Below are 22,172 nucleotides of genomic sequence, written 5' to 3'. Positions count from 1 at the left end.
ACTTCAGGCACAGTATATGCCATTTCAGAATTTGGGTAAGCCAGGTCTCCTGGGATTTGCCTTCAGTATGACTTAGACGATAGCCATCATGCTATTTTCAGCTATTTATCCTTCAGCTCAATACTCAAACTTAACCGGGCATTATCAGGATGCTGCATGGATTTACAGTCGTTCAGTCACAAAGGTTGGCCTTGAGTATATCAACTACAATCCGCTATCAGTCAACCCCATGTGCAGCTGGTCTAATGCAATCCCGCTGCTCCATTTTCTAGGCAGCCAATACCATTTTAGCTGGAGGGGCGTCACGCCGATCCAAACTTTTTCTATCCTCGCCAACATCCTCCCGTAGCACCGGACACCAGTAGAGACATCACTCGTCACTTCATGAGCATTGATAGGGACTGCATAGCGTCTTCTAAAATCGCCTCATGGCCAATCTTAGTCAAAACCATCCAGCGTCTAGCAACCCAGACATGCATCATGGTAATCGCCTGTTCTATTCTTGTCTCTTATGCCGCGCTTTCCCAGACTCGAGTCTGCTCCTCCACACTTTGCTAATAGATCCAAGCCAATTAGCTTTGTCTTCACCTCGCTCATATTCCCTCTGCTCGATTATACAAGCTCAAAATCTTGCACGCTCTTGCCCATTCATCATCACCATCCCTTAATCTTCCATCCGATCATCACATCACTTCCTGTCAGTCTCCACCACTGAACACGAGCTATGTCTATCTAATTGTGATATCAACCGTGTCAACGTTTAATTTTAGATCATACAGTCAAGTTGGCGCTTGTAGCATCATCTCCTTTTGTCTTCCTTCGCCCTCTATCCTTCTCAAGGCCCTGCAATGGAGCTTCCATGTGTCAGAACTAGCAAAGACTTTATACCCTCACGATCGTATGTATGATACAGTATCAAACATTCAAAGAGGACAGCAATCTGCAATGCATGTCAATCTCTTCGATGAAGTCCACATTTTCTATATTTGGTCATACCCCTCTCATTATGCTTGGTGAGTATCCTCCTGTCGTCCTATGCTTAGCGGAAAGGGTCTTGTGGATCTTATTGTTTCACTAAAAATGATACCTTGTCTGGCGGGGCATCCCGAGTCGCGCGAGAGGAGCGAGAAACCAGCTCTTTTCATACCTGCTAGGATATGGAGCGACATATCGAATGACGAATGATGCATCGCAGCCAGAAACTTCATGGGGCTCCGTGAGACGGTATTGGAGGCATCCAGCTTTTCAAATAGTCAATCGCATCGGTGGTATACTGGTTACCCGGCAGTTTGTTTCTGCTCTCTAACATCGCCTGCATACCCGAAGCATTTTGACTTCACTAAGGCACCGTGGACTTTCTCAGCAAGCGAGGGGGGATCATCTTAGTCAAACAGGAATACAGTGTCGCCAAGCTGATAAGGACACAACACTCAGGCAGGAGCACAAGGTTACCGTCACTAACTTCTGCTCGGCACTTCCTCTCGGAAGTATTGAACCCAAGCCGGCGTTATTTCATGCTGACCAGAGCCGCTCGCTGGCATCCAAAACTCTGTAAAGGATATCAGGTCAGGGAGAAATCTCTACTCAATCCAATCAAGAGAACACAAGGCACGTCAGAATTCGTACTCTCAGAATCACTAGGTTTTTTCAATCAATCATATTATTGTTGATCCGCCGGGCTTCAGTTATGAACCCCGACGGAGACCGTGAAAGCGCCGGTCTGCTGCAGCCCACCTGCAGAGGAGACCCTCTTTGTACCCTACAGCTTTCTAACATTGAGAGCGGATGTGAACATGTAGGAGAGCGAAGAGCAAATAGTTCTTGAGAGGAAACACCGTAGTTCTGAGTTCTGAAGGGTCATTACCGCATTAGTGACTTCCTTTGCACTATTCACTTACCCTTGATTGCTTCTCTCCATGGTTTATCTCTAGATATTAAGTACTCTAGAAACGAATCCATCTCTGAAGTCTAGGTTCTTATCAGTATTCCAAGTCTAGGATGGTCGTAGTCACTAGGAGGTAGCAGATTCATGCTAAATATTGATAACTCTTTCATTTTTTTCGGACTTCCATACTTGAAATATGATTGTGCCTCAGATATCATAGAAGAGCCTCAGGTGCTACATTTAGCATGACTAGGGGAGGAGCTCTCATGCATGAGCATCATTCTTGAGTAAGTACTGTACATATATCGCATCCAAGTCAACTTGCATTGAGAATATGTATGAGGTCATACTCAAATCGATGGCCAGAGTGCCCAATTCCCACTTTGAAGAGTCCAGCAAGTCAGTTATTTCTTATAACATGACCTTCTATCCATGAATCAGTAAACGGAGAACGCTCTTGGGATTGACTCTTCACACTTTATCCTGTCGCGGTGAACAGAATGTTATGCATGTATTGCTCCTCCTTAGTCAGCATATGCACTAGCATCATATCCGATCACCTGACCACCGGCTGGCGATGCTGGATTACACCAATCATTGAATGGGATGGGACTTCCCTCTTCCCAGCTTAAAACCACAACCATCAGCCATCATCTATTCTGCGACAGAGCAGTGCATGCGACCGCATCTAGATTGAACCAAGATGGCGCCTGACAGAAGAGAAGAGGCGCACTCGTCTACCTCCCCCGACACCACAGTGGCCCCAGACCCGCCGCCCATCCATCCTTCATTCATTCAGGTCGCCAAGCCGTACATCTTCGAGCAGACCATCCAGCAATGTATTGCCGCCATGGGAGTCAATCCCCTGCGCGAGGAGTCCCTCCGCCTACAGGGAGTAACGTGGATTGATAGCGTACGACGCAATTTGTTTCTGTATGTCTATCTCTTGATCCATATTCCAATACAGAAAATCAAGAAAGTTAACATCTCATGCATAGCCCAATCCGCACCTTCAACACGGCAGTGATGTACTACCACAAGTTCCGACTCGTTCATCCGGATAACGAGTACAATTACACGGTAAGTCCTCAGTAATTCTGACCCAGCAATAGTGCAGTACTAACGAAAGTCCCCAGGACGCTGCTACGGCCGCTCTCTTCACAGCCTGCAAGGTCGAAGACACGCTCAAGCGGTCCCGTGAGATCGTCTGTGCAGCGTATAACCTCAAGCTGCCGCCGCATGAGCACGTGGCTCCCGACAACCAGGTAGCATGCCCCGTTGTCTTCCCAATTCCATCTTTTCCTCAGCCTCTCTTTACTCCGAATTCACTACACAAGTCTTGCCTTCCAGCCTAACCAAATCCAAACACAGGCCTTCGACATCCCCGCCCGGGGCATCATCGGCCTCGAGCGCCTGATGCTCGAATCCTCCGGCTTCGACTTCCGCACGCGTCACCCGCAGAAGACGCTCGTCAAGCTGGCGCGCAAGTACGGGCTGACCTCGCAGTCCGAGGTCTCGACCGTCGCCTACCGCATCACGCAGGATCTGTATCGGACCTACGCGCCCATCAAGCAGACCACCTCGACCATGGCATTCAGCGCCCTGGAGCTGGCGGGCCGGCTGCTGGACCAGCGTATCCCGGAAGTCGAGCAGGGGGTGGACTACGAGGATTGGCAGACGAGCCGGGAGGAGGTTATGGGTTCGTGGTTTCCCCTTCTCCCTCCATTCTGATCCGAACTCAGAGGATGACCTGGACTTCCTGTTGGAAACCATACAACTAACCCAAAACCGTAGAAACCCTCCTCGACGTCCTAGAACTCTACACCCACAACCGCGCCTCCTCCACCGTGGGCCCGCACTTCCCCGCGGACCGCTTCCTGACCGTCCGCATCCCGCTCAACTCCGAGGCGGAGGAGAAGAAACTCCCCCGGTACACGCACTGGGTCGACGCGAAGCCGAGAGCGCCGCCACGCGGTCCCAAGGGCAGCAAGGCCTACACAAATGGCACAAGCGGTGGTAACCACCCCAGTAGCAGCCACAACGGCAGCGCCGCCAACAACAACAACAACAACGGCAGCGCCGCAGACAAACCCGCCCATCCGCTGACCCCGGTCGCCGCGAACGGGGACCGCCCCCGCGCCGGCGAAAAGAACGCCGTGCGGTTCATGTTGGAGCCCGACCGCGCGGAGGGGGAGAGGGCCCGCGTGGAAGAGTATTTCCGGGTCGAGGTCGAGGAGTATGAAGTTGAGGAGTGAAACAGCCCCGGACTTTATTCTGGACTCTTGATGTAAGATTCTTTTTTGGGTGGGTTGGTTTTATTTTGGATCTCTGGATGACGGATGGGCTGTTGATATGGATGGCGGGGAGGGGGTGTATGGGTGATAGGTGGGTGGAGGAGAGATCCGCATCAGCTGGGATAGGCGGGAAGATGGGAGTCTGCGGCTGGATGCTACCGCTGCTGCTCAGGGCTCCTGATTGCCCATGCTGTTCATGCCATCGGGCACGCCATCCGTCATCCAGTGATGCATTCGATCATCCCTGGGTGAATGCGCTGGAACCCTACCATGCACTACGCTTTAAGAGCCCATGCTCCTACTCATATCTCCCATACACAGATCAGGTATGGGGCGGCTTGGGCCACGCAACGCCCCCGATCATGAGAGGACGAAGAACCGGGTCTGCGTCATCCCATGAGTCGTCGCAATCCAAGCAGCCGAGAGCCCTTAAGTGTCGATGGGGCCAGCGGAGGAATTACAGCAAGTTGGCCAGGTGGGAGTGAAGGCGAAGGCATGACAGCAGAAACCAACCCGGCCGGACCGCGCTCATACTGCAGTTGCCCCAGGCGCGGCATACACCACAAGAACCTCACCACCGATCATTATGATAGACAAAAGAGAAAGAAAGAAGATTGTTTCGTATGGCATGTTGTATATACCTGAATTACCCTCATGTTTCTCTTCCAAAAGTCCGGATATTATGTTGCAAAGCAACGAAGGCACGACCATTTTGTTCCTCATCATACAGAAAACATGACTCAGTAATCAGATGTGGAAGCCATAGTTAACCACAATTATAGCCCAAGAACAGACGTACCCAGCAAAATGTTGCTATATATCCACATTTTTACAATATAGAAAGACGTCTACCTACTGAGACATGCTCTATCCCGTTGTCGCCACGACTCAGAAGAAGGGGATTGGAAGATAAAAGAACGAAAAAGCCCACCCATATTATGGTGAGGTGCTAGACGACAAATCGTCCGTCACGTCACGTAGGGAGATACCCCTCCTTCCCTCGCTTCCGGTCGATTCATCTCATCGTGTCCTTCTCATTCGCCCAGATGTCCCGGGGCTTTCTGATGGTATGGTGATGCTGCGAGAGCGAGAGGCATATGCACATGTCAAAGAGAGCCCGGATTTTGTAGACGAGCCTAGCGATTCCGGTCCAAGTGAGTCCGTCAGACGGTTGCGCTCGGGAGGATGAGAAAAAAAGAGTAGATTATAAAAAGCATATTTTGATCGTGAGCTGTAGGAGGGTTAACCCTCCGAGACGTCGGAAGGAAAGAAGAAGAAAGGAGGACTTCATCACGGAGAAAGGTCTCGGAACAAGAATAGGTCATCATAGAATTGTGCCGCTCTAGCGGCGCTTGAGCTCAGTGTTCAGGCACTCCAAGATCTGCAAACATATTAACACACTGGTATTCAAAGTATTTTGCGCATAACATACCGTTTCAGAAACAGTTCCTTGGTTGTACAGATACTTGCCAAGGCCACGAACAACCTCTAGCTGCTCCTCGACAGTGAGGCCGGTGATGGCGGCCTCGATGATGTCCCCAACACTGGCCTTGTAGACGGCAATAAAGCTGTGATAGTACATGTAGGAGAAGAATCCCATGATGAACTGGCAATCCATCCGATCGGTGATGCCGCCGTGGCCGGGAATCGATTCGCCAAAGTCCTTGATCTTGAAGGTCCGCTTCAGCCCAGAGGCGAAGAAACCGCCGAACGGGGCAATGAGAGAAGCGAAGGTCGCAAAAACCATGAGGTGGAACTGCATAGGCTCAATGTAGAAAGTCTTCTCGACACCGGTCCACTCTGGAAACGAATACGGCTCAGGAACAAAGACCGGGTTGGGGGTGCACTCGAGGCCAGTCAACACGTTCGATCCGAGATCGTTGACCGGGCAGATGAAGTACTTGTAGCGCATGAGAATGTTGGTGATGAAGAAACCGAAGATGATGGTGCAAATCCATGCGCCAATGAAGCCTTCAACGGTCTTCTTGGGCGACAGCTGGATTAGCTGGGTCCGACCAAACGTGATACCGCAGACATAAGCGAAGATGTCGTTGACAATGACCAAAGAGGCGGGGAGGAAGAACCAGATCATTCCCTCCAGAACATTATTCATGACGAAGTGGGCTTGAACAACAATGAGGTACAAGGCCATATGTGTCCAGGCAAACTGAGTGAACTGGAACCGATAGTGTCCCTTTTTCAAGGATGCGACGAAGAAAACGAAACCTAGCCAATCAGTAAAGACAATGTTGGGATACAGAACTTAAACTTACCCATGACATAAAGCATAAAGCTGATGAAGCGGTGGTGATTCGCCAGAGGGAGCAAGACCTTGTCGACCAATAGGATATGCTTGAAATAATAGATGACGCTCTCCCCATACAAGAAGTACATCGTAGTCGCCAGAAAATACCAGTTCAGCGACTTTGTGAAGCGAAGGTTCTTCTCTTTACTGGGCACGTTGGCGATCGCAATGACTTCTTTGAACGAAACGATCTGAACGGCGGTGACGATACCGAGGATGTAAATGTGACCGGAGAACAGGACGACGAAGAAGCCGAAGATCATGACAAAGGTCCATATCGTGCGCGTAATGAAGGTCTGCTTCTTCTTTTCATAGTCGGATAATTGGGATTTTTCGGATTTCTAATTGCGCGTGGTTAGCATGTCTGTTGGGTTGTGCAGATGGTGGTGGTGCGCTGCTCACCTCTTCCGGAATTGTGGCCGGCTTCGCGACAGTGCCGTCTTTGGACGGACTTCCCGGGTCAGACAAGATGTCACTGGCTTCCGAGATGCTGGACCGACGACCTTCCGAGGCATTCGACATCCTGTGTGGAAATCTGACGTTCCGACGAGTCTTGGACATGGTGGAAGAGTATGTATGTACAGACGAGGGGAAACCGGAACAGAGCGGCTGCTTGGGTTGAGGAGCGCGCGGGGCCGGAAGGAGAAGCTGGCGAGAGCTTGGGAGCTGAGAAAAAGGTTCGGAAGGGGCCGAACAAAGTAAGGGTGGAACTGATCAGAAGAGAAAAGGGGGATAGGGTAGCAGAGATGCCAGAGCACAAAAAAAAAAAGGGTGAAGCAGCAATGATCGTCGTGCTTAAGAAAAATTCATGTGAACTGGCGACCGAGGAATGAAGACAACAAGTAGGCGTGAACCTCGAGCAATTACGATCAAGGTGGCTTTTGGTCTGATATGACTGCAAGCCTGAGAGATCACCTAGGGTGACTGACCGTTCCACAAAAGTGTCGACAAGACAAAAAGTCGAGGCGAAAGCAGGGAAGGTTTTTTGTATCAGAAGAGGTGGAGATGGGAAAAGGTGGAGGAGGAGGAGGAGGAGGAGGAGAAAGGTTGAGGGAGAGAGGGAGAAGGAGGGAGCCGGCGGGAATTCTTGATTACGATTACGCGCCTAAACCCCGTCGACGTCAGTCAATCACTTACTGTATGTACAGTACGGCACTTACTAACCTAACTGCTAGTAAATGAACTGTTACCTTTTTTTTTTCTTTCCCTCCCGCATTCATCGTCTCTCTATTCGTTAACTGATCGTCCAACATACACTCAACACATCTACTAACCTACCTACCTACCTTCTTACAACCAGGACGTGCATCTCATGGCGATCGTCCATCGCTGGGCATGGAAGAAAACGATGATGAATTCTTCTCCGACGATGGATTCGACGACCTGCCACCGGGCACCCTCTACCAACTCGAACAAAATGCATACCGCGCCACTCAAGCTCCAGCTACCCAACAACAACCACAACAGCCCCTGCCGGAGTTGACGGTCTCGACTCGCCCTTATGTCCGCTCCGATCATCAAGCTATCTCCGGAGATAATCTCAAGCCTTCCAACGCGACGTTACAGCCTCCTCCGCGTTTACATTCCGGCTTGACCAATGATTATGACGACTGGGACATAGGCGAGCTCGACGCGGAGGTCCTGGACAATGGCGTCGCCATCCAACCGGACGATGCGCTCCAGCAAGCCTCTCTCTTTGCTACACCTGCCCATCACAACGAAACGCAGCCTCACGTCGAGCATGGTAACCTACGAGCCGAGGCGGAGGACGAGTATGGATACCTGCCCGATCCCATGGAGATTGAAGGGGTAGGAGGGTCCTCTCAATACGCTGAGCTGCACAGGACTCATGCGGAACTGAGCGAGAAGGTAATGCTAGGGAGAGGTGATTGGAGACTGCACGCCTACAGAACTAATCGTTGAAATAGCTGGCGATGGAGAATGAACGTTACAAGCAGTTACTAGAAGAGCTGACGGCAGCCAAATCGATCGCGGAAGCGAAAACCGGCGAGATTGCCATCATTCGCGCCAACCAGGCCAAGGTCACTCAGGACTATGATCGACAGATGACGGCACTGCGCAGGGCCATGGCCGAGCAGGCCGCCAGGCACAGAGAAGAGGTTGAGGCTGCGCGTGCAGAGGGCAAGATGCTCGCCACGGAGAACGCCTTCCTCAAACAGGATTTGGCTGAGGAAGCGATGCGCGTCAACCAACTGAAGGCAAAGCCTCGGACGGAGGAAAAAGCGCCGCCGGTGACTCCCAAGAAAACCAGGGTCCTGCCTTTCCGAGACGGATTTGACGATGATGAGATCCTCGCTATCTCGCCTACCAAGTCGGCGAAGTCGAAGCGCACTACACCAACTGTGCCTGGAAAGAGAAAGAGGAAGCTCAGTCAGGACAGTCCCACGCCATTGCAATTGAGTCCGCAGGCAGAGCCCCTGCCGGACGAAGCACCGGAGGACTTGTCCGATGATGCAATGGTGGATGTCCTTCCCCAACAAGGTGTTCCTTTTGTCAGGAGCTACGACAGCAGCATCGTGAAGCGTATCTTGAATCACCGCACAGTTGTGGATGGAAAGCCTGACATTGAAGTCATGGCCGGGCTGGCCTTTCCCTCCGATCCCCAGCAGATGTTATCTACGATCCTACTGGGTGAGACGGCCAAGCTTGACTTTGGCAACTATATGGTGGAGTATGGGCGGGCCATCATCTCATTGTGGGGTCGGGCATTGAGCGAGAAGTATTATCTGCCCATCCCCATGTTTATGTCAATCATGGGATTCCTGATCTCGATCGATTTGCCATCGTATGATCCGGACCTAATTGAGCACTTGATACCCATCCTACAGGAGTCCGGGGATGTCAACGGTGTTCCCCGCTTCAAACATTCTCCTGTTTCTCGACAAAACTTGGGCCAGGTACGGAAAACCCCGTTGTCGCAGTTGGAACCATTAGTAGATTCGACCGAAGCGTTGAGTCTTCTATTCCAACTGGCCTGTCGACGCATGCATGTGGAGCGGGAGATGACGATGTTTTGGCGCTGCATGCGATACGACTTTGTTTTGATGATGTTAAACTGCTCGCAGCCGCTAAGAGACATCAGCTTGATGCTTAGCCTGCTGTCGACGAGCATCCGAGAAGGCTCGTTCGGATCCATCCAAAGTACCGAGCAGGACCAAATCGCCAACGAGAACTACATCGTTGACCGCGTTGCGAACCTGCTAAGCGAGACTCCGCAGCTGGATGAAGGGCAAGATCCGTATCTACCATATGAGATCTGCGATATGCGGCGGGAGGCTTTGTCCTTCCTCACCTCGGTGGCGTTCAATTCTCAGGCGCCGGAGAGCACACACGGCAGCTTGATTCTGGCGTCTCATCCCACTGTGCTCGCACGACTGATCCGGGCCATGCACGATGAGGTGCACGCGTTATATACCCTACCGCCCGAAAAGGATCTCCACGCGTCCATGATCAATGGGTTGATGAGGCTTGTGTACGGGGTGATCCAGCGCCACCATGAGCAGGTGGACCTGCAGGCCAAGTTGTGTCGCGTGGCGGGCGGGAAACAGAAGTTCCTGGTTGTCTTCACCCGGCTGGCGTTCAGTGAAGGATTAGTACTGGAAGCGGGGATAACGGATGACACGGTGGAGATGGCACATGATATCCTCGATGATGCGGTCAACCCGCAGGAAGCAGAGGCGCTGCTGGAGGCGTTTCCCAATGCCAATCGGGATGGAGAGTGATGCGATGTCTGAGGCCGAGTTCGAAGCGTAATGTGTAACGACTAATGAGAACTGCATGTCAAAGGATATTATACACACAGCACGCGTATCAATCACCGAAGTCTGCTTAGATAGACAGCCCGGCTATAGAGCGGAGAGATTGGACGTAGAGCATTGGAAGATAGATGCGGGTTACTGTCTGTTTACATGTAGATCTATCTAGCTTAATTATGTGAAGATCTCTTCTCCATGACCCCGCACAAGGCGAAGCGATGATGAAAAGAAAGATATCCCGAAGGAAAAGTGCCAAAGAATACGCCTGTCAATGACCCGAAGGCCGTTGAACGGATTGTTCCGCCGCGCTGTGCAATGCAGGGACCAATCCGTGGTGGACCGCCTTCTTGATCGCAGCCACCCAAACAAGGTAAGTATGAAGAAAAGAAAGAAGAAAAAAGTCCAAAAGGGTGACGGGGGAAGGCAGATTTTATACCCGTCGACCGGGCGGTGAGTCCGCGCTAGTCGCAAGCGAGCTTCCATCTGGCCAATCAGGACTGTTCTCAGCCGGGAGGCTATGTCTGCCTTAGCGCTCAGGCCATAAAGCAACGAACCCCCAGATCATGTGCTTTCTCAATCACGTGCTCTCGCGGCAGCGAAGTTTTGGCCGCCGGCGATAGTTCCGGGAGAGAAAGACAGCAGCAGCAGCAGCAGCAGCAGAGTCGGAGCAGCAACACACACCACACCCTCCCCCTCCCCCCTCCCCCAAAGCTCCGCCGCCAACATGAGGAACAGGGCTACTACACCCTTGAAGCAACCGGTATGCCCTTCAATTGATATTCCCCCTCTCTCCCTAGTCCTGCTCTAATATCTTCTTCCCCGTTCCAGAAAATCCGGCAATCATGGAGCAAATATAACCTGTACAACCTCAGTCGGCTGAGGGACAGCTACCGCCCCAGCGCCACCTTCTTCCAGCAGAAATGGAAGTCCAAGGCCGCGGCCCGTGCCTACCACGGCGAACAGGTCTCCGAAAAGCAATGGTCACGCATGTTCTCCCCCCGCTTGCGCAGCGTCGTGCCCATGGCCCCCAGCAACCTGGCCAGAGATGACGGTTCCGCCATGTCGGCCGGCCGCGGTTCCGGTCTGACGAAGGCCCCCAAACCGGAAGAGCAGCCTGCGTTTGGGGAGTTCGATGAGGAGGAGGAGGCTGCCCGGTCTAAGCTGACTGGGTTTGAGGCGGATAGAAAAACGCCTTACGTTCAAATGACCTTCGCCCCGTTGGAGCGTCGGCTCGACACGGCTATCTTCCGTGCCATGTTTGCGAGCAGCGCCAGACAGGCCCGGCAGTTTGTGGTGCACGGCGCCGTCAAGGTCAATGGCAAGCCGGTAGGTTCCTTCGTCATGCTCTTTTCTTGTAATCCGGAGAAGCTCTATTCAACCTGATCCGATAATCGCGGTTGGACGACTACTAATCAGGCTCGCAATGCTAGATGAGATACCCCGGCTACCTGCTCAACCCCGGCGACATGTTCCAGGTTGAACCCGAGCGCGTCATGTATGCCACTGGTGCGCCTAAAGACAAGGTGGAACGACGACAAACCCGAGTGGCCCGCAAGAAGGCGGCTGAGGAGGCCAAGAAGGCCGAGGAGGCTGCGGAGGAGGCTGCCGCGGAGGAGGCCTCAACTCCGGAGGAGGCTACCAAGGAGGAACCGACGCCAGTTGAAGCCCCCCGCGAGACCCTCAAGGCGCTCATGGCTCAGGCTAAGGCCATCATGAATAGCAGCAAGGATGTGCTCCCGGCAAAGCGCAAGCAAGATCTGCGTGGATTCCAGAAAGCCGTTCGTCGGGTATTGTCGCGTTCTGGAAACAGCACGGTTCTGACTGCCAACCTCGAGGAGCAATTCTCCGAGCTGACGACTCTGCTCAAGGCCAAGCGCGCCGAGAAGAAGCCTGTTAAGGCGAAGGAGGAGACCGAGAAGAAGGAGGGTGGGGAGGAGAAGCAGAAGGCAGAAAAGACGGAGGAGTCTGCTACCGAGAAGTCCGAGTCCAAGGATGCTACCCCGAAGGCGGGCGAGAACGGCCCCATCACTACCAAGCTGTCTGAGGCGTTCCGTCAGGCCATCCAGAACCCGGAGAAAGATGTGGACACATCGGAACTCTCGGACGACGAGTTCGAGGTGCTGCGCCGGGCGCTCGTCCAGATGCGCGACAACCCGGTCGATAGCACCAAGCCCTATGCCACCCCCTGGAGGCCGCGTGACTACATGAGTGCGTTCGCCACGATCCCCCGTTACTTGGAGGTCAATCACAACATCTGCGCTGCTGTGTATTTGCGACACCCCGTGGCTCGTCCTGGCTTCGCTGAGGTGCCGACGCCATTTGGCGAGAAAATCAACACCCCGGCATTTGTGTGGTACCTGAGACGGCGGTAGGTGCATTTCACGTGGGTTTTAATTCAATCATCTGTATTTTCTCTTCTCTCTTCTCTGTTTCTCCGTTCTGCGGGCCTGTTCCACAGTCTTCATGTATTACTGGGTGTCTGATTATTCGATGTGTTGGTTTGGTCCTTTTTCTTGGTGTACCTGCATCTTGGGTGCTTATCTACAGTGTATTCCTTTTTCTTTTTCTTTTTCTTTTTCTTTTTCTTTTTTTATGATTTGTTGTTTCCCCTCGATCACCAGGGGGAGAGGGCAAAAGTCAATGAAGTAGCCAGGGTATTCGGAGCTAGAGGATCCCACTGTACTGTACATCATCAATACGAATATACTCCTGAGGATTTATTCTCTATTCTATTCTGTTGAACACATCGCGAATCGCTTGTGCCTGTATGATGTTTGATGCAAGCGAGACGCTGTCTGACCATCACTCCGAACTATGAGGTAGTAACTTATGTATGAGTAGTAAGTAAGACACCAACCAACCTTGAACAGCGCAGCCCCTGAAAAATACCGAGTACGATAAATGATAAATCAATCACCACCTCCACCGCGGGGCTCTAGACCAACCCATCCGGCTGAAATGACTTAAAATTGCAGACATTTGGGTCGAATTTTTCAGAGGGGCGTAACGAGACCAAGGGTTTATTGATTTGGGCTTGGCGACTCTATCAATAATGGCATTATTATGATTATTGTTGTTGTAAATATTGAGAGAGTGACTGACGCATTCATCCCTCCCCTCCATTATTACTTAGTAGACTATTAGCTTAAAGTTCTCCGCCCGCCGCAGTTGCTGTCCACGGTTCACCATCACGCCCACTCCCACACTCTCTCTCTCGCTCCCTCTCTCTCCCTCTTCCTCTCCCTCTTGCCTTCTTTCTGCTCCTCTCAACACTTTTGGGAGACTTGAAACGCTCCCTGAAAACCATGTCCATGTATCCCTGGCATGGTTCAACTGCCACTGCCAGTACTGGTCATCGTACACATCCTCAACCTCATCCTCAGCAGCAGCAGCAGCAGCAGCAGCACCGACACCAACACCAACACCAACACCTCCCACACCTTCCCCATCACACCGCAAACGCCGCCGCCCCAGCCGCCGCCGCCGCCGCCGCCTCAAATCCGCGCATTGACTCGGTCGCGACCACCATTACACCCACTGCTGCTCCCCCGAGTACCTCTGCCTCGGCCCTTCAGATGCCCCAAATGCCATGGCTTCCCTCGATGATTTCTGCGCGAGCCAACCCACAGCATGCAACGCTCCCTAATTTATCCACGAATCTGCGCATACGACAACAGCCGACGTCGCAGTCTACTGCACTTGATACACAGCACCAGCACCAGCACCACTCGCACCCCCACTCACTTCCTCGGCACTCTCAACAAAAACAACAACAGCAGCCTGTTCCCATGGTCATTGATGCACGTCAACAGCAACAGCAACAACAGCAACAACAGCAACAACAGCAACAACAGCAACAACAAAAACAGCGACAGCAAAAACAGCAGCAACAGCAACAGCAACAGCAAGCCGTCTCCATATCGAGCGAAGAGAGTGATTTCGATACCTCTGATTGCAGCGTACGACGGATCACCGCCGCGGACGCGTTGGGAGACCAGGACTACGTTTCTTCCGATGGGATGGGCGCGAACAAAATCGCGCGTGCGCATTCCCATGCTCGCGCCCAGCAGCAGCAGCAGCAGCAGCAGCAGCAGCAGCAGCAGCAGCAGCAACAGCCGCAACAACGTCGCCATGGCCATCACCCTGTAGGTGGCGGAAATAGCGGAAACGCCAACAGCACCACTACCACTGCTCCTTCCATTAGTAACCGAGACGGACTCATCCCCAACGGGGATGCGACAACAACCCGACCTGGCACTACAACTACTACCATACTCATTGACGATCGCGATGACCTCGACCTCGATGCTGCCGCCGCAGGCAACGACAGTGCTGACAACTGCCTAAACCTCACCGGCGACCGTGAAGGTCCCCGCAAACACGGGAAGCGCCTGACCACCCTTGAGGAAGTCTCGCTGTTCGATATCTGCAACCGCCATGCTCACGAGTTTGGTCAGCGCAGTAACCTGTGCAAGTGGTGGATGACGGTCACGGAGGAATTCACGCGCGACCAGGGTCATCCGTACTCGTGGCACTCGGTCCGACGCAAGGTGGAACTAGTGACCAAGCAACGAATGAAGTTTCTGGACGAGCAGCGCGAGAGAGGGGGCAGTGAGAGCGATGATCGGTCGAATCTCAGATGGAGGGCTGCTGTGGATGCGTGGATTCCCACGTGGCAGAGGTGGGAGGAGGCTGAGGCGAGGCGGATCGAGAAGAGGGACTCGAGGAGGCCGAGGAAGAGAAAGGACAGAGAGTGGGAAGTGTGGGTTAACGGCAACAATGACGGGGTCAGTCCTGGCTTGGGGGCTTGGAGAGCGATGGGGAGCGTGAGTGGCAGTGGAAGTCCGCTGGTGAACGTTGGTGGTGCTGCTGCGCAGCTTCCAACACCGTCGCAGCAAGCGCTCTCAACGCCGCCCGCCTCCACCCCCCAACACACCAAGGTCCGTCTACCCCCCGGGTTCGATAATATGTTCGCCAGTCAGCCGCAGTCCCAGTACCACACCCCGACTCCAGTCCCAGCGACTATGCTAGGCCGACCGTCTCTGGACGGGTCCCTCGCTCTACAACAACTGAACAGCGCCTCTTCAGGAGGCGAGGCGGGTAACGCAGAGTCGTCATCAATGATGAGTGCCGTTCTCGAGACATTGGGCAAACTCAACCGGCACCTCGACGCTGCCAATTCCAGCACCACTCCAACCTCTTCCAAAAGCAATAAAACCACTGACAGCCGCTCACGCGCTGTCACCACCACCACGACGCAGCAGCAACCACAACAGCTATCCCAGTCGCAATCCGACACCAGCTCGGACCCCGACGACCCATCCTCGCCCACCCAAGCCCCGAAGATGTCCCAAGCCTCCTCCCTTCCGATCCCTACTCACCTCATCGCCACGCTCAAAGCCGAACTCCGCGAGGAGATGCGCGAGGAGATGCGGTCCGAGCTGGCCAAGGACCGCGCGAGTCTCGAGGAGAAGCTGGACTCGGTGCAACGGACGCAGGAGATGATCCTGGAGATGTTGAGACAGGAGCCGTCTTGACGTGCTTTTCTTTTGCTTTCTCTCCAGTTTGTCTTCCCCCATTGACTTCATGTTCATACCCTATATCCTCTTCGTTTTGTCTTCTCCTTTATCGCGTTATGTTTGCATATGATACCCACTGGTCTAGAGCAGTGTTGTCTGTTTGGTTTGCTCGGCCAGCCTTTTTGCTACTTCAACAGTTTCCTTACATCTTCCCCCTTTCCGCCTATACACACTTTTATTACCCTTCAAGATACCTGAAATACATATTTAATTCCGCTGGAGGGTTCACAAAAGAACCATCCACTCCGAAGTCCTACATCTCGTCATGAGCCTCGCCAACCAAGATAGAAGTACGAACATCGCAGTCTATATTGCCCTTCCAAAACCTAGAACATGGTAGGTATAGTATAGCACGCAGGATCCTCCCCCCACGAGGCACGAACGAAGTCAAAAAAAAAAACAACGATAAAAAAATAATGATAATTCCCGGCTAAATTACATAGTTTGATAACAACCGTTCCATGAGAGCTTTGTGTATGAGTGAGATTGTGTGGGAGGGTTTTATAGATGCGTTGTGTCAGAAAGAAAACAAGAATCGTAGCGGGAAGGCCGATCTTGTTCTTCTCCCCTCTGGGTCGTTCCCCCATCACGCTAACACCATCATCATCCTTGGAGTCTTTCTTTCATCACCAGCGGACATCTCTTGTCTCTCTTCCCTAAACTTTCTGTCCTCCTCCCTCGGTTTTTCTTTTGCCTACAACCGACCAATGGCTTGACTGGCTTACTGAAGACGGAGGTAAAAAAAAAAGAGGAACTTTCTAGTAGTAGAAAGTCTCGTCGACAGTGCGGCCTCTCATCCAGCGGGGCTCGCTGCCACGGACGTAGATATCCTCGAAGAGGATGCGGGAGTTGCTCTCGGGGACGGGCATCTTCTCGGCGATGGCGACCTCGGAGTCGACGTGGGTGCGGGCGGCCTTGTCGAGGGCCTTGAGCTCCTCCTCGGTGCAGACGCTCCAGTCGAGGATCTTCTGCTTGAGGCCGGCGATGGGGTCGTGGGTGCTGCGCATGCGCTGGATCTCCTCGCGGCTGCGGTAGGTGGTGCCGGGGTCGGACATGGAGTGGCCACCGTAGCGGTAGGTGACGTACTCGAAGACGAGGGGTCCGTTGCCCGAGGTGGCGTAGTCCTTACCGTACTTGACGGCGGCCTTGGTGGCCAGCACGTCCATGCCGTTGACCTTGATACCGGGGATGTACTGACCGCGCTTGTAGTACTCGGTCAGGGCGGAGGAGCGGGCGGCCGAGGTACCCATGCCGTACTTGTTGTCTAGAGGCGGGTGGTTAGTACTGTGACTCAAGGAACGTCTGCGTTGATGTTTGGGGGTGTGGTGAAGGCAAAACGTACTCTCACAACCGAACAGGGCGGGCAAGTTCCACAACTTGGCCATGTTGAAGGCCTCGAAGACCTGACCCTGGTTGGAGGCACCGTCACCGTACAGGATGATGCTGGTGGCCTTCTGGTTGTTGTACTGCTGGGCGAACGCCAGACCGGCACCGACGGGGACCTGGGCACCGACGATACCGTTACCGCCGTAGAAGTTGGGGGCGAACATGTGCATGGAACCACCCTTGCCGTAGGCGATACCCTCGCGGCGACCGAGCAGCTCGCCGATGATGGAGCGGACGGTGCCGCCGCGCATCATGGCGAAACCGTGGCACCGGTAGGCGGTGATGATCTTGTCGTCGCGGGAGATCGCGTGCTCGATACCGGTGGCGACGGCTTCCTGACCGGTGGACAAGTGGCAGAAACCTCTGATCTTCTTCTCCTTGTACAGGCGGTCGGCGGCCATTTCCATGCGTCTGTGCCAATCTTGTTAATAGGGGGATTGATGCGGGATAGGACACCAGTAGCAGCATACCTCATGGCAACCATGTCGTAGTACATCTGCTTCAGCTCCTTCTTGGTGATCTCCAGCGTGTAGGGAGGGGGATCGATCTCGTAGGTCTCGAAGCTCTCGTCGGAGAGACGGACGGTGAAGGGCTTGTCATCCTCCTACAGGGACTGTTAGCTGGATGCAAGCATCGAAATTGGGGACGAAGCATTGAGGAAAAGTCCCATCGGTGGACTGGGAGGAGGCGCGTCTTACCTGAGGGACGTTCTCAGCATGCGCCGAGGCAGCGTCGGTGGTGACGGAGCGACGGGCAACGGGGGCAAAGGCCTGACGCCTCAAGGGGGCGGCTTGACGGGCCGCAGCACGGAACAACATGATGGATGAGAGGCAGCGGAGGACAGCGAGATGCTGATGAAGGTGAACAGAGGGAGAGCAAGTGCTGCTGTTATCTTTCAACAACCCGGATATGTTGGGAACAAACTTTCCCCTGCGACTAGGCGGAATTCGGCAGGCTGGGCTTAGATAAGCATCCCTTAGAGGCCGTCCGGTGTAGCCGTTGCAAACCGAGCAAACCGCCCCCGAGTGACTCGGGCGAATGATTGTCGAGTGTTGAGGCAGTAGTTGTACTTCAACTACGGAGTACTTTCTTTCTCTATTGACATTAACTCTATTGTAGATACTTCAGGAGTCATGTTCTACCAGAATCCTAGGACCTCCTCAGTCATGCCCTCCGTCACCCCTGCCCTTGACTTGTCGCGGTCAACTCCCATCACTCCGGCCGTCACCGCCGGAGCCTTGGCAGCTTCGGACTATGTTAGCCCCGAGCTCCTCCGTTGAGTGCGGTTAAACGTTGAAGCTAAAGTGACTTAGCTTAGTCTGGCAGAGTCGAAGTTATGTGACCGTCTCCAAGTGATGATAAGTTATAAGGAATGATGAGTTGAAGTCAAAGGAGGTCTGTGGTAATGGCTCAGGAGCTATCACCAGATCCACGGCTCGTGATTCAGTGCCTTAGCCTCGATATATAAATTTTACCCCCGGAGACACGATCTGATGCTTAGGACTACAGAGCACCATTATCCCCATCCAAGTACATTACCTCTGGCTGCTCAAGTGGTCAGTGATTTAGACTTTATCTGTGCCACCGTTCGCAAGATAAGAAGTATAGCTACCCCAGACGCACTGCAAAATACATGCTGTCTGTTGGGTGGCTGCTGAGCATCGTATCCTTGCCAGCATGATCCCAGTCGTCTTCGACCGTATACTCGAATGACAAGGCATGCCTATTTACGAAACCAAAAAAAAAAAGCCTTGTCCATGCTCCAACTTCCTCCGACTCTATCCTTTGGTAGCATCGTCGAGGCAGATCCCGCCTTGACATTTTGGCCCCAGTGACGGGAGCATGGGAAAAAGTAAGGAGCCAGAATCTCACTGCGACATCCATACCACAAAATAATATTGGGGCGTGGCGGTGCAACTGTCACTCATTGAGCATAGGCTCAACAAGACCGTGGAATGAGATGCTTGCTTTTTCTGATTCTTCATCTCCCATTGAAGTCTAGCTGGGAGCGCCACGCGAAACCGTAAGCGGCAAGCTGGGCAGGTCAGCAATGGCGTGCATGGCGGGCACGTTGGACTATGCTGACATGCGTCCGAGTCCCAACAGATAGATTGTTTGCTTGTACGTTAATCGGAAGTTGAGACAAGGGTATTGTTCCTTCGAGCGTTGCAAGATGATAGGTAGTGATGCTAAAGGCCATCCTGGCTGTGCACCTGGGCTAGTATAGCTGTGAGTCTCTTAATTCCTGTCGCGCGATCATCGATACCTCGATTCCCTTGGGACGAGTAGAGGTCGGGGATTTGACACCTGCGTCACCTGTCTGCTATTTCTGACGTCGCATGGCAGCAACGCACACCAAGATGTCAAGAATGGGGACGGGTAGGTATAAATCTGATGCTCCGAATGCTTCATCGTCCGTCCTGGTGGGTCCTCGAGCTCCAGATCAGCTTACCCCCATGCGGCTATTTAAGCGACCACAACCACTGCATCGGCACGAACACAAGCCAGAAATTCGGGCAGATCCCGAATGATCGCTCAGGGTGGGCTGCACCTTAACAGTACCTAATCTGGAAGCGCAGGACACATTGAACACCGTCCTCAGACTTACCTCGATGCGGTAATTGTGTTCAGAGCCCTTGAGGTCGTAGATCAGTTGGTGATCGCAATACAAAAAGGGGGCGAAATCTAGGGTAATCATGTCAGCCTAATGCGACTCCTTGCTATTGAGGCTTTTGCCAAACAATTCAAGGGTTTTTTTTTTTTCATTATGCACCGACTCGCGCAAACTCGACTGAGCTTGTTCTCGTATCGTAAATAGGACAGCGGGGGGACCATCGCTCGTCCGCAAGTCTCCATAGTTCGTTGTTATTAATATCCAGCCCACGTTTGAATTTCTTGTTTCCCTTCGAAACGTGGCAGCGGGGTGGATAAGCCCAAGACTGGTATCAGTGATACTGTTCGTGACAGTCACAGAGGGGGGGTCTCTTGCATGGGGCCCGAAAACTGGAAATAGTAATCAGCACTCGAACAAGGCATAGTCATCGAAGAATTTGTTCTAGCTATTCTGCACAGCTTCTGGAGCATTTCCTGAAGTGCAATTGAATGGAGGAGTTGTACGTGTTGGGCAGGGATAAGTCCTGCTGACTCTTCGGGGCCGCGCTTGTCAAAACCTCCTAGATTTTGGGTCAGTGATGTGCGTAAGTGTTTTGTAGTTGTAGATCTTGTTACAAAGACATAAGGACACGGCACATCGCAGCACACATGCTCTTTCCAGCTGCGAACAGCATCGCGTTGCTGATCGGGAAGAACGAGGTCGAGTCGGACCTCTGGTAGAGTGGTGTAGATTAGCAGCCAAGTGCATGACTCTCACGGCTCGAATGCGCGGGGCTAGGAGACCTGCCTCTTCTGGACCATGTCCGACGATAGTTCATCGACTACTGTCTCAAGGTTCGGTAGATCGCGAGGAGTTTCAGACCGGGGGAATTCTAGAAGAAAGCAGAAGAGTGCGATTTGTTGTGTTCTGAAGCTGGAAAACTTTCATGACTCTGGTGGGGAATCGCCATCGCATTGCTTCAGTTTAAAGTTTGCTTAGGCGGTTAGTCCTCGCTAGTTCGGAGGTAAGTGAATCTTTCATGGTCACAATTAGCCTGCTCGGGATGTATGGATCGGTATGGTATGGCCGCTGGTAATTGAGGATGATTTCTGGATGCGATACCCATGCGAATTCCAAACAGAGGAGGGAGGTACGGATTCATCGATTGTTCTTCTGAGGGTCTGGAGACCATCGTAGTATGCGGATTGTCGATGACATCACACATGACCATTGATCCGATGGTAGTCTAGGTCTTAAGTCCAATATCGCAACTAAATCTCAATGGGAAAGCACCGGGTAATTCCAAGTTCGGATTCATTGTAAATGGAATAGATCGATGGTTCTGCGAAACGGAGCACTACCCCAAGAAGTGCATTCCTCCCCCGGAGTTCCGAGGACCCGTTCACTGCTAAATTAATTAGTCTGACCTTCAGAGTATCAGGCTATCCGCGATTCCGCGGTGAATGATGTATGAGTCGTGATCGCTTTGCTCACTACAAAGTACAGTACAGACCTACCGTATGCCCTGGAATTAATTATAGTACTATCGATAAAGGGGCGTGACCGAGGCCCTCCACTGCCTACGGACATACGCACTGTCAGTCTGGACCGAGGTATAGAATCAAAACAGGACACCTTGAATCACATTCGCGTCAATAGATTGGCATGCATGATGAACCAATGTTCAAATCCCGCAGCGAGGCGACTTATCTACATAGCGACCTGCGGAAGATCGTCGTTGCAACCCACTGATCGATGGAGTTACCTTGCGTGAGGCTCAGACTATGCGATTTATTGGTTCCTCGACAGCCTTTCTGGGAAGGTGAATTGGCCGACAACGCGGAGGGCAGCATATAGGCGGATGGAAATTCCGCCTTATTCTGCGATGCTCAAGCCCTCTGCAGATAATCTATCTCTCTGTCTGCAGTAACTACATGATGCAGTGGGCGCTGTAAGTCGGTCATAGCGGGCGGATGGGGGGGGGGGGGTGTGATCGGTCCCACACTTCCGAATTACTATGTACCTTCTTGCGGCCCTCGTCCATGACAGGTCGCATTCGAGGCAACGACCTGCCAACACGATCGTGTTCAGTCCAAACATCTTTGGCTCGTACACTCGAGTACTTTGTTGCGTGATACACCTGATTGCCAGTCGGAATGTATCGCCATCTATTGTCCAGGGCCGTGCTACCCGGAACGGCCGAGATTAACTCTTAAAAAGTGGTTATTAGGCGAGTTTCACGATTGTTTCAACCCCCCTTTCAAGAACAAGGATATCTGCTTCACTCCGCGCCATTTTGTCAGCGGTGGTAATTTCAGGGGCCGCTTACATGAACCTGTCGGAGATCATGGTTG

The 22,172-nt window shown here is 52.7% G+C and overlaps 7 protein-coding genes across 7 annotated transcripts; 4 read left to right on the top strand and 3 right to left on the bottom strand.

Annotated features, from left to right (window-relative positions):
• Positions 1–2,588: 2,588 nt before the first annotated feature.
• Positions 2,589–4,140, top strand: BO86DRAFT_320757 (putative cyclin; the record flags this gene model as incomplete). The annotated part of the gene is made up of 6 exons (XM_025668309.1): positions 2,589–2,818; positions 2,884–2,965; positions 3,022–3,150; positions 3,257–3,584; positions 3,680–3,898; positions 3,971–4,140. The coding sequence occupies 6 exons, from the start codon at positions 2,589–2,591 to the stop codon at positions 4,138–4,140; spliced, it is 1,158 nt and encodes a 385-aa protein (XP_025524387.1).
• A 1,032-nt stretch (positions 4,141–5,172) lies between these two features.
• Positions 5,173–7,220, bottom strand: cds1 (phosphatidate cytidylyltransferase). Its single transcript, XM_025666590.1, has 4 exons — positions 6,887–7,220; positions 6,453–6,825; positions 5,612–6,405; positions 5,173–5,560 (listed from the first exon to the last, which is right to left on the bottom strand). Exons 1-4 carry the CDS (start codon positions 7,043–7,045, stop codon positions 5,522–5,524), a joined length of 1,365 nt encoding a protein of 454 aa, XP_025524386.1. The 5' UTR covers positions 7,046–7,220; the 3' UTR covers positions 5,173–5,521.
• Positions 7,221–7,704: 484 nt separating this feature from the next.
• BO86DRAFT_391759 (putative DNA repair protein Rad26) lies at positions 7,705–10,350 on the top strand. Its single transcript, XM_025672666.1, has 2 exons — positions 7,705–8,353; positions 8,413–10,350. Exons 1-2 carry the CDS (start codon positions 7,820–7,822, stop codon positions 10,225–10,227), a joined length of 2,349 nt encoding a protein of 782 aa, XP_025524385.1. The 5' UTR covers positions 7,705–7,819; the 3' UTR covers positions 10,228–10,350.
• A 564-nt stretch (positions 10,351–10,914) lies between these two features.
• BO86DRAFT_345163 (mitochondrial 37S ribosomal protein uS4m) lies at positions 10,915–12,974 on the top strand. The gene is made up of 3 exons (XM_025669195.1): positions 10,915–11,020; positions 11,089–11,586; positions 11,691–12,974. Exons 1-3 carry the CDS (start codon positions 10,985–10,987, stop codon positions 12,630–12,632), a joined length of 1,476 nt encoding a protein of 491 aa, XP_025524384.1. The 5' UTR covers positions 10,915–10,984; the 3' UTR covers positions 12,633–12,974.
• A 1,305-nt stretch (positions 12,975–14,279) lies between these two features.
• BO86DRAFT_368566 (uncharacterized protein) lies at positions 14,280–16,058 on the top strand (the record flags this gene model as incomplete). Its single annotated transcript, XM_025670207.1, has 2 exons — positions 14,280–15,500; positions 15,606–16,058. The coding sequence occupies 2 exons, from the start codon at positions 14,280–14,282 to the stop codon at positions 15,795–15,797; spliced, it is 1,413 nt and encodes a 470-aa protein (XP_025524383.1). The 3' UTR covers positions 15,798–16,058.
• A 539-nt stretch (positions 16,059–16,597) lies between these two features.
• Positions 16,598–18,043, bottom strand: BO86DRAFT_320594 (pyruvate dehydrogenase (acetyl-transferring) subunit E1 alpha; the record flags this gene model as incomplete). The annotated part of the gene is made up of 4 exons (XM_025668302.1): positions 16,598–17,103; positions 17,182–17,636; positions 17,696–17,829; positions 17,924–18,043. 4 exons carry the CDS (start codon positions 18,041–18,043, stop codon positions 16,598–16,600), a joined length of 1,215 nt encoding a protein of 404 aa, XP_025524382.1.
• A 1,001-nt stretch (positions 18,044–19,044) lies between these two features.
• BO86DRAFT_180315 (uncharacterized protein) lies at positions 19,045–20,199 on the bottom strand. Its single transcript, XM_025666589.1, has 5 exons — positions 19,967–20,199; positions 19,834–19,910; positions 19,533–19,655; positions 19,312–19,443; positions 19,045–19,260 (listed from the first exon to the last, which is right to left on the bottom strand). The coding sequence occupies exons 1-5, from the start codon at positions 20,079–20,081 to the stop codon at positions 19,207–19,209; spliced, it is 501 nt and encodes a 166-aa protein (XP_025524381.1). The 5' UTR covers positions 20,082–20,199; the 3' UTR covers positions 19,045–19,206.
• Positions 20,200–22,172: the final 1,973 nt, after the last annotated feature.

The sequence above is a fragment of the Aspergillus japonicus genome (assembly GCF_003184785.1).
Source record: "Aspergillus japonicus CBS 114.51 unplaced genomic scaffold BO86scaffold_57, whole genome shotgun sequence".
Classification (NCBI taxonomy): domain Eukaryota; kingdom Fungi; phylum Ascomycota; class Eurotiomycetes; order Eurotiales; family Aspergillaceae; genus Aspergillus; species Aspergillus japonicus.
Note: the sequence above shows the minus strand (reverse complement) of the source record. Positions and strands in the feature narration are given on the sequence as shown.

What these genes read in the sequence shown, in the direction of transcription:
- BO86DRAFT_391759 (XM_025672666.1), top strand. Translation starts at nt 7,820, where the DNA reads ATGGAAGAAAACGATGATGAATTCTTCTCCGACGATGGATTCGACGAC. An exon ending in ATGCGGAACTGAGCGAGAAG is followed by an intron (nt 8,354 to 8,412) that starts GTAATGCTAGGG and finishes TCGTTGAAATAG; the next exon opens with CTGGCGATGGAGAATGAACG.
- BO86DRAFT_180315 (XM_025666589.1), bottom strand. Translation starts at nt 20,081, where the DNA reads ATGGAGACTTGCGGACGAGCGATGGTCCCCCCGCTGTCCTATTTACGA. An exon ending in AAAAAAAAAACCCTTGAATT is followed by an intron (nt 19,911 to 19,966) that starts GTTTGGCAAAAG and finishes TGATTACCCTAG; the next exon opens with ATTTCGCCCCCTTTTTGTAT. An exon ending in CTGTTGGGACTCGGACGCAT is followed by an intron (nt 19,261 to 19,311) that starts GTCAGCATAGTC and finishes TGACCTGCCCAG; the next exon opens with CTTGCCGCTTACGGTTTCGC.
- cds1 (XM_025666590.1), bottom strand. Translation starts at nt 7,045, where the DNA reads ATGTCCAAGACTCGTCGGAACGTCAGATTTCCACACAGGATGTCGAAT. An exon ending in CTTTATGCTTTATGTCATGG is followed by an intron (nt 6,406 to 6,452) that starts GTAAGTTTAAGT and finishes CTGATTGGCTAG; the next exon opens with GTTTCGTTTTCTTCGTCGCA. An exon ending in AAGGAACTGTTTCTGAAACG is followed by an intron (nt 5,561 to 5,611) that starts GTATGTTATGCG and finishes ATATGTTTGCAG; the next exon opens with ATCTTGGAGTGCCTGAACAC.
- BO86DRAFT_345163 (XM_025669195.1), top strand. Translation starts at nt 10,985, where the DNA reads ATGAGGAACAGGGCTACTACACCCTTGAAGCAACCG. An exon ending in CTACACCCTTGAAGCAACCG is followed by an intron (nt 11,021 to 11,088) that starts GTATGCCCTTCA and finishes TCCCCGTTCCAG; the next exon opens with AAAATCCGGCAATCATGGAG. An exon ending in TCAAGGTCAATGGCAAGCCG is followed by an intron (nt 11,587 to 11,690) that starts GTAGGTTCCTTC and finishes TCGCAATGCTAG; the next exon opens with ATGAGATACCCCGGCTACCT.